The sequence below is a fragment of the Aptenodytes patagonicus genome, chromosome 20 (assembly GCF_965638725.1).
Source record: "Aptenodytes patagonicus chromosome 20, bAptPat1.pri.cur, whole genome shotgun sequence".
In the NCBI taxonomy this organism is placed as follows: domain Eukaryota; kingdom Metazoa; phylum Chordata; class Aves; order Sphenisciformes; family Spheniscidae; genus Aptenodytes; species Aptenodytes patagonicus.
Window position 1 is genome coordinate 5741799 of NC_134968.1, and position 9684 is coordinate 5751482.

Genomic DNA, 9684 nt, shown 5'->3' on the forward strand with positions numbered 1-9684 from the left:
GCCCACGTTCTGCCCCAGCGTCTGCGCCAGTGTCACCGCCATGGCCGCCACGTTGCCGTACTGCGTAGGAGGGATGGGGGAGTCACCGGAAGGACCCCCCCCTCCATCCCCAGCCCGCTCCCATGGCGGGTCTCGCCGCACGCACCTCGTTGACGCCCCCGGCACGGGCAGGTGAGCAGATGCCCCCCACGAAGGCGGTGCCGCTGCGGCTGCTCTGAAACGTCCGACCCCTGCGAGGAAGAGGACGGTGGGGACGGGGGATGGCAGCTCCTGGCCCTGGGGAGGTGACGCGGCCGCGGCGCTCACGAGAAGAGGTGGACGGTGTCGCTCTGCTCCGCCAGCCCCTCACGCCGGTACTTCACGAACTCGTTCAGGGTCTCCAGGGAGTCTTCCCCCATCCGGATCCGGTCCTCCGAGGCCCACGTCTCCATGGCCACCAGCACGATGCGGGTGTTGAGCTGCTCCTTGTAGATCTGCACGGGCGAGGGGATGGCGCTGGGGACAAACCCCCGCCCCAGGACAAACCCACCAGGTGCTGGGGACCAACTCCCTGGGGACAACCCTCCCAGGGACAAACCCACTGGGCACCAGGGACGAACCCCCTGGGGACAAACTCCCTGGGGACAAATCCCCCAGGAGCTGGGTACAACCTGCCCCACGGACAATCCCCTGGGGACAAACCACCAGTGGGACAAACCCACCAGGTGCTGCAGACGAAACCCCTGGGGACAAAACCATCAGGTGCCGGGGAAAAGAACCCAGTGGGACAACCCCCCTGTGGACAAACCCTCAGGGGACCAACCCACCAGGTACTGAGGACCAACCTCCCGGGGATAGACACCCCCCCCCCCCCCCCCGGGACAAACCCACCAGGAACCGGGGATAATCCCCCCAGGGACAAACCCACCAGGTGCTGGGGACAAACTCCCTGGGAACAACCTCCTCCAGGGACAAGCCCCCTCCAGGGACAAGCCCACTGGGGACCAACCCCCTGGGGACAAACCCCCCAGGGACAAACCCTCTCTCACCATGTCGGCCAGGTTGACCACAGACTTGGCGAAGTTGCTGGTGAGAACCACGGACTTGCGGAGCTGCAGGAACTGGGGGAGCACCAAGGGCCAGGTTGGGCCAGGGGGGCCACCCCAACCCCCCACCCCGCTGGCACCGGGACCCCCCGTGCTTACCAGCTGGTGGTCGTTCACCACCGCCAGCTCGATGTACTTGGTCTCGCTGTGAACCGTGTGCTGGGCTCGGCGTACCTGCCAGCGGGAGCCCACGGCTGAGCCGGCTCCAGCAGGATCCACCTTCCGAGCCCCAGCGAAGGGGCTTTTTGACCCCCTTTGTGGCTGCCCGTGAACCCCGCGGGTGTTTGGGGTGCACGGAGCAGGGAAGCCACCTGGGTGGGCTCGGGGACGGATCCCCTCTGGCTGTGGCATCGCCGGTGCTGCACAGCATCCCTGAGCCGCGTGGGAGCAGCATCCTGCAAACACGTCCCCACCACCCATGAACCAGCCCAGCTGCACCTGCGGCAGAGCTGTGCCGTGGGCGAGCGGCAGCCAGAGGCCATCTGGGGTCAAAGAGTCCTTGTTCCCTGACCCATGTCCCCTGTCCCTTGCCCAGTGTCCCCCTGTCCCCTGCCCTGTGTTCCCCCATTGTCCCTGCTAACCTGCCGCCGCCGCCGCAGCTTTGGTAACCCGCCCGCGAGGTGCTGGGTCAGTGCAGGGAAGAGGCAGCCTGAAGGGAAGGAACAGAGCTGGCGGGACAGAGGACACGGGGCCACCGGCGCCACCATCACCGGTCCTCAGGGACAAGCGCCGCTCCGCGCAAAGGCTCACCCGGTCGGATGCAGCTGGGGACGCGCTGGATGATGTGTGGTTGAAGGCCCTGCCATGGGGAGAGGAGTGTCACAGCCACGCATGGACATGACAGTGTGGAGGGTGGACTGCCACATCCTGTGTCCCCAAGGCTTGTACCCCAGCTGCAGCCAGACCCATAAGGGGAAACTGAGGCAGGCACATGGTGGGTCCCGGTGCCACCACTCACCTGCCCATGCTCGGCGCCCACCCGGGGCTCGATCAGGTAGGTGGCTTGACCATCTGAGAAGACCCCGCTGCCAAGAGAGACGGGGGTGACAGGGTGCAGGGGGTGCAGCACCCCCCCCGACCACCCCTTTCAGCCCGCCCGGCGGCGGGGGTTACTCACCGCAGGCCCTGGCAGCTGGAGAGAGCCACGAAGGAGCGGGGCTGCCCCCGGATCCGGCCCTGGTAGTAGCAGTGCTCCCCGCGCCCTGCCAGAGCGGGGAGAGGCGGCTGAGCCGGCCAGACCCTGCTCCTGGGTCCCATCCTGCCCATTGCTGTGCAGGCAGTTGCCCCACTCGCCGGCATGCCCAGCAGCCCGCACCCCCAGGCTGGTGGCTCTGGGGTTCGCTGCCTGTCACCCTTGGGGTGTGCCTGGTGCCCACGGCACCCGGACGGGCACCCACCACAAGGCTGGCAGCGCGGTGGCATGTGCCAAAGCACCCTAGGGATCACCCGTCGTGCCAGAACCCCTGGAAGGGAGATGCCTCCCCATCACCCATGGGGGCAGCACCCTGATGCAGGGGCTGGGCACCCCAGGGGCAGGGGGGCACCCCGAGACCACGCGGGTGGAGATGCCGGACTGCCAGTGGCCACTCCTGGACTTCTCCTGGATTTAGCAGTCTGCCACCACGACCCCAGAGCTGGCACGGCACGGCACGGCACGGCACGGCACGGCACGGCACGGCACAGTGGTACAGTGTGGCACAGCATAGCACGGCGTGGTACAGCGCGGCACAGCGCGGCACACAGCTTACCATGCTGTGGCTGCCGTTGCTGCCTGCGCCGATGTGCCGCTCCACGTAGTGGGAGGCGAGGAGGTGGCTGCAGAGAGCAGGCGGGGGGTGAGAGGCCGCAGCGGTGGGGAGGAAGAGGAGGAAAAGGAGGAGGGAGACGGCAGCGGCCGTGGCCCTGCCAGCAGCACCCTCATTGTGCACCCACCCACCACCCATGCACGTGGCATCACCCTGGCATGGGACCCCCCCCCTGCTTTGGGAGGGTGCTGGCACCCCACGGGCCCCTCTCCCCCCCACCTGCACAACTCACCCCCCTGTCCCCAAGGACCCCCGGCTTCTCCACCCCCTCCCTCCTGCCGGGAGGCAGCAGCAGCCCCACAGTGGATGCCCCAGCCCCATGGCGGGTGCCCCCCACCCTGCCAGGACCCCCAGGGCCACTCACTGGTTCAGCTGGAGATCGAGGGTGAAGGCCGAGCCGAAGGCGCGCACCACGAAGCTCACCCGTGCCAGGTGCAGCCCCTGCAAGAGCCGGAGCCGTCAGCCCCCCCACGCTGGCCCCCCAAAGAAAATTAAAAATTAAAATAATAAAAAAAACCCCAACCCAAAATATGCACTCTCTAAAGGTGCACTTTTATTTTTAACCCCCAAAAATTCAACGTAAAGGAAAATGCTGTTTTTTTGCTCCAAAATCATCACTCCCGCGGTGCTGGGAGGGCACCCGCAGCCAGTCGCCCACCTCCTCAGGAGTCATATTTGGGTGGGGGCTGCTGGAGCATCCCCCCCGCCCCGGCAGGCCGGGCTTGGCCGCGGCAGTGCCGAGCCAGCGCTTCACCCGCCCTGCGGCGCCCGTCGCTCCTGACCTAATTCCTGCCGGCGGCAGCGGGAGCTGCGCTCTGCGGCACTGGCCTGAGACCTGGCAAACTCGCTGCATGGGTGAGGGTCCACCACCGGTGGCGTGTCCCTCGGGAGCCCCGGGGCTTCGCACTGGGGGAAACGGTGGCCAGGAAAAGCCAAACCTTTCCTGGGGTGCCCATCCCCTTGCTGGGACCCGGGCGCAGCTCAGGGACGGTGACGTGGGGACGAGGACTCATTTGCCACCGCGCAGCACCCTGGGGGCGGGACGTCCCCGGCCAAGACCGCGTCCACCAGGTCAGGCAGCGCGGCTGGGAGAGTCTCACCGGGCTTTGCCAGCGCTGTCACTGGGCCCCAACCCTGGATCCCCCGGGATCCGCAGCCGCTCCATCTCCCCGCGATGCCCTGGCTTAACACCTCCCTAAAATCCTGGCAGTGCCGGTGGCGGCCCGGCCACCCCCCGGCATTTCCCGGCGTCCAACGGTTTTACTTAACGCCGGGTTAAATCACCTTTGCGGCAATTGCAGCTCATTATTTCGCCTTTCATCCGGCGAGGATGGGGGGGATCGATGCGCGCCGGCCTCTGCAGCCGCCACTACCTCCTTGAAAGCATCAATCCCTCCCTGTGCCGGATGGGACGCATGTGCCAGCTCCCCAAAACGCTGGGCAAACCAGCCGTCAGCCCCAGGATGAAGGTCACCAGCCGGCGCGGATGCACCGAGCCCAGGGGGTGAAACCGGCTGCGGTTTGGGGGACGGCACCGGGTGGGATGCATGGGGCTGCTCCCACGTGGCCTGGATCCATCCTCCCCGGCGCCGGAGCCATGAGCCCATTCATTCTGCAGAAGCCCTGCCTGCTGCCTGCCTGCCCGCCCGCCCGCCCGCTCCCATTTCATCTCTCCTAACGCCCGCGTGCACCACTGGTACCCAGATTTAATGGGATTTCGCGGCACACATCGGTGCCCCGCTGGGGGCGGGGGGGGGATGGACAGCAGCGGCATGGTCCCCAGGGGGATGAAGGCTCCGGTTCGGGATGCCAGTGGCCACCTGTGTGCCGGGGTGCGGCCGGGCCGGCGACGGCAGCTGCCTGGGGACCTGCCCACACACCCGGGGACCCCAGAAAGAGCAGATGGGGGGGTTGTGGTTCACTTACGGGGCCTCCTCCTCCTCCTCCTCCTCCTCCTCCTCCTCCTCCTCCAGGCTCATTCCTGACCCTGGTGTCCAGCTGATGCTTCTGGACTTCTTCTCCTGAGCTCTGCCCCACCAACCTGCTGGGGTGGGTGATTTGGGAAACGACCCGCCCGTCCTGCCATCCGGCCCAGGGGAGCCTCCGCTGCAGCGAGCCGGCCTGTGCGGCGGGACCTGCGGGCGAGGGGAGCCGGTCGCAATGGCCCAGGGAGGGCTGGGGACACGGGGGGCTGGGGACGAGGAGGGATAGGGATGGGGATGTGCTCTGGGGGTGACCCAAGCGTGGCATTGCCTCCCGAAGGGGACACCTGTGTCCCGGATGGGATGCCCAGGGGACGTGGAGGGTGGGTATGGGGACATGTCCCAGGGGGGACAGCTGGGGGACATGGCGAGGGACACCCAGGTATGGTGGTGTGTCCAGGAGGGGACACCCAGGAAGCGTGGGCTGGGGGGGTGCCCAGGGGACGTGGGGGACCAGTATGGGGACACATCTGGGAGGGGAAGCTCAGGGGGCCTCAGATACAGTGGCACATCCTGGAGGGGACCAGGGGACATGGATGGCTGGTAAAGCGACACATCCCAGAGGGGGGCACCCAAGGGACATGGGGGCACCCAGGAACGCCACTGCACCTGGAGGAAGGTGTGGGGAGGGTGCTGGGCACAGCAGCACATCCTGGAGGGGATGTCCAGGGGACAGGGAGGGCCGGGATGGGGACACCTCCCGAGGGTATGTCCAGAGGACATGGGGGGTGGGCATGGGGGACACATCCCAGCAGGAGATGGAGGGCTGCTATGGGGACACCTCCTGGAGAGGACACCCAGGGGACTTGGAGGGCTGGTAGGGGGACACCTCCTGAGGGGACATGGAGGGCCTCTATAGGGACACCCCCCCAGAGGGGACACCGAGGGGACAGGAAGGCTGGTGTGGGGACACCTCTGGAGGGGACACCCAGGGGACACGAGAGGGCCGCTATGGGGACACATCCCAAGGGGACATGGAGGGCTGCTATAGAGACGTCTCCTGGGGGGACACCCAGGGGACAGGGGAGCCGATATGGGGACACATCCCGGAGGGGACATGAGAAGCTGCTATGGGGACGGCTCTGAAGGGGACACCCGGGGGACAGGGGTGCTGGTATGGGGACACCTCCCGGAGGGGACATCCAGGGGACCGCTATAGGGACACCTCCCGAGAGGACACGGAGGGTTGGCACGGGGACGCCTCCCGCGGGGACACCCAGGGGACAGGGGTGCAGGTGCGGGCCACCCCCGGCGGGGACCGCGGGGGCAGCGGGGCGGCGGGCGCGGGGCCGGGCGGCTGCGGGGGGGGGGGGGGGGGGGGCGAGGGCCCGGCCCCTCCCGGGGCGCTGCGGGGCGGCGCTGCGGAAAAATGTGTCGATGCAGCGAAAAAGCCGCAGCGGCGGCGGCGGGGCCGGGGACCGGGGCCGGGACCGGAGCGATGCCGGGACCGGAGCGGCGCCGGGACCGGGACCTACCTGCCCGCGGGGTGAGCGAGAGGAGCGCGGCGAGCAGCCAGCCCCGCAGCGGGCTCATGGCTCCCTCATAATCCGAGCGCGGCCGCGCCGGGCCCGCGGAGCCGGGGACCGTCCTGCCCGTCCTGCCCGTCCCTCCGCCCCGGGCCGGGCAGGGAGCGGCCGCCGGGCCGGGAGCGCCGCCCCCGCCCCCTGCACGCGCGCACGGCGCCGGGCCCGCCGCCCCCCACCCCCCCCCCGCCCGCCGCCACCGGCACCGGCACCGGCGCCGGCAGCGGCACCGGCAGCGCCCGCCCCGCCCCGGGGCCGCCCCGCCCCGCCCCGCCCGGGCCCCGCCGCCCCCCCCCGCCGGGCCCCCGCCCGCCCCGGCTGCCGCAGCACCGCTGGCACCCCCGCGGCACTGCAGCACCGGCAGCACCGGAGTCCCCGGCCGGTACCGGGACCCCCCAGGCCGGTGTCGCCCACACTCCCCCCCCCCGCCCCGGTACCGTGTCCCGAGCCGGTGCTGGAGCCCCCGCCAGCCCCTACCAGGCTCCCCAGCTGGGACTGGAGCCCCCGCCAGTACCCAGCCCCCCCACCGGGACTGGAGTGGACAAGGGCCCCCCCAACCAGTACCGGCCCCCCAGCCAGTATGGGACACCCCCAACCAGTACTGGGCTTCCCAGCCAGTACCAGATCCCCCCCAGCCAGTACAGGACCCCCCCACCAGTACCAGATGCCTCCATCAGTACCAGACCCCCCCTCCCCACTCAGTACCGGCCCGCCCAGCCAGTATGGGACACCCCCCACCAGTACCGGGCTTCCCAGCCAGTACCAGAACCCCCCAACCAGGACTGCCCCCCCCCCCCCCCCCCCCCCCAGCCAGTACAGGACATCCCCACACCAGTACTGGCCCCCCCAGCCAGTACCAGACCCTCAGCTGGGATTGGAGTGCTCCAGCCAGTACCAGACACCCCTCCCCAGGCAGTACCGGGACCCCCAGCCAGTACAGAACCCCACCACACCAGTACTGCCCCCCCCCCCCGAGCCAGTACTGGGCCTCCAGCTGGAATTGGAGCCCCCAGCTGGGACTGAAGTCCCCCAGCCTGTACCGAGCCCCCCCCCCCCCCAGCTGGTACCAGACCCCCAGCGGGTCCCGAGTCCCTAACTGGTCCCCGGCTAGCACCGGAGCCCCCAGCCAGTACCAGAGCCCCACCAGCCTGTACTGGAGCTTCCAGCTGGTACCAGGCCCCCAACTGGTACCGACTCCCCAACCAGTACCAAGACCCCCAGCCATTATCAGAGCTCCCCAGCTGGTACCAGAGCCCCCCAGCTGGGACTGAAGCCCCCCAACCAGTACCGAGCCCCCCCCCGCTGGTACTTGGTCCCTAACTGGTCCTGGGTCCCCAGCTGGTGCCGGTGATGGCTGCGGGACCCCAGCTCTGAATGGAGGCAGGGGTCCCGGGGGAGGATGCTGAAACCGGGGGTGACGGCACCCACAGCACTTGGGGAAGCGGGTCAATCCTGGACCATCACCGGTGGGTGGGTGCTGTCACCCAGGGGGTGCTGTGGGGTCCCCACCCACAGCCAGGCATAACCCCCAGGAAGTACCAGAAACAAGGACCCCCCCCTTGGGTTGTCCCAGTTTTGGGGGATGCTGCAAGGCCACATTCCCCACCTGGGGATAACAGAACAATTTTTGGGGGAGAAAGCCCCAATAAACTCCTGTTTATTGCAGCTGCGGGATGGAGGGGGGGTACAGCATCGTGGGAAGGTGACGCTCAGCCCCGTGGGGGATGCAGCACAGCCAGGGGCACCCACGGGAGGGACTGTCCTGGGGGGCACAGGGGGCTCCGACCAGCACGGGGGGGGACTCATCCCTCCGTCACAGAGATGGGGCCGGAGGTGGGACAGAGACCTCCCGGAGATCATCAGCCCCAACCCTGCTCCCTGGGGGCTGCTCAGGGCCGTACCCAGGCGGGTGCTGGGTGTCCCCGCGGATGGCGATGGGCAGCCCCTGCCTGCGTTTGAGCGGGGGACGAGGGGCACGGCTGAGCCACCAGAGCGCTGGGGGAATTCAGGCACTTTGGTGTCCCTCAGCTCATTCCAGAGGCCAACTGTCCCAGAAAGGCCCCAGAGCTGCCCAAAAAGACCAAGCCAGGGGTCCTGAGCCCCCAGTTCGCATTCCTCACCTCCTCCAGGATGACTCATCCCACCTTTAAACCTTTTTGACCCATTTTGCGTTACCACTCTAGCTAAAGCCCTCCTGTGCTGCCTCGGATCAGGCTCCAGCACCCGGGGAGCCCCCCACATCTCCCAGGGGCAACGCCACGCCGCACCCCACCTCTTCCTCCCAGCACCTCCCACGGCCGCGATGAACTCAGGGAAAGGATTCCGTGCGTGTGCCAGCACCCAGTCCCTCCCCACGGGGCATCGAGGAGCCATGCCGGCACGTGTCCGCCCTCCCCATGGATCCTTCTCTTTTCCAAGCACCTTCCTATGGACCCCCTGCGCCCGCTCTCTTCTCCCCCCAGAATTCAGGTGCCCGCTGGTACCCACGTGCCTTTGGGTACCCGGTGGCAGCTCTGCAGCTCAAAGCCACCCGCGAAAGCACCAGGCTTGCCTTGCTGGGAAGTTTGTTGCGTCACGGCGGTGCAACAGGCCCGCTCCCCGCCCGCACCAAAACCCACCTTGACACCCTCATTAACAATGGCCGCTTTGGTTTTCATCGCTTTTGTGCAAAAGTGGGGGACAGAAGCATTTAGAGGTGGAAGCGAAGGCAGGACAGGGCAGGGACATGCCTGAGGTTGGGGAGCAGGGAGGGGGGGGGATAAGCCCCAGCCCTCCTCCTTTCCCCTCCCCAACCTCTGCCGCTCACCTCGTTATCATCAAGGCTTTGCAGAGCCTTAATGAACTGAAACCTGCGGCAGCTCCAGGATGGAGGGGGGCAGGTTCGTCTCAGCCTGGTTTTAGCAGAGAGAAGCTGCTGAGGGGTCACGCTCAGGTTGGGGGGCTCACACCCACCCCCGCAGCATCCCCCCCACCCCCTGTGCACGGGGGCTGGCACGCGCGCAGGCAGGGAAGCATCTCCCACGCTGGTTTTGTCAGACAGCTGCACGGGGAAACAGGCACCGGGAAATGCCAGTTGTCTCCTTGGCCACGCTGTGGCGGTTCCCAGCTGCCGAGCAGCACTTCCAGGGCAGACCTCGCCCGGATCAGCCCCACGTCTCTCTCCCGTGAAGCTCGGCCCGGGGCAGGCAGGGCTTCAAAGCCATGACCTGCTGCCCTCAGGCCTTCATCTTCCTCCACGCAATAATCAGTCACAAACGCAGCAACGAGGCGAGGAACCTGCAGCATCAAG

The 9684-nt window shown here is 68.0% G+C and overlaps 1 protein-coding gene across 1 annotated transcript in view; it reads right to left on the bottom strand.

The window, feature by feature from the left end:
- ADAM11 (ADAM metallopeptidase domain 11) overlaps positions 1 to 6486 on the bottom strand; it is a gene marked incomplete in the record, with an annotated part of 8279 nt that extends 1793 nt beyond the window's left edge. The window contains 13 exon segments of the mRNA XM_076356874.1: positions 1 to 60; positions 146 to 230; positions 307 to 473; positions 1029 to 1100; positions 1185 to 1259; positions 1667 to 1734; positions 1836 to 1884; positions 2044 to 2110; positions 2203 to 2290; positions 2836 to 2900; positions 3255 to 3331; positions 4817 to 5025; positions 6348 to 6486. Of these exon segments, the coding sequence (XP_076212989.1) occupies positions 1 to 60; positions 146 to 230; positions 307 to 473; positions 1029 to 1100; positions 1185 to 1259; positions 1667 to 1734; positions 1836 to 1884; positions 2044 to 2110; positions 2203 to 2290; positions 2836 to 2900; positions 3255 to 3331; positions 4817 to 5025; positions 6348 to 6405 (1140 nt within the window).
- Between the last annotated feature and the right edge of the window lie 3198 nt (positions 6487 to 9684).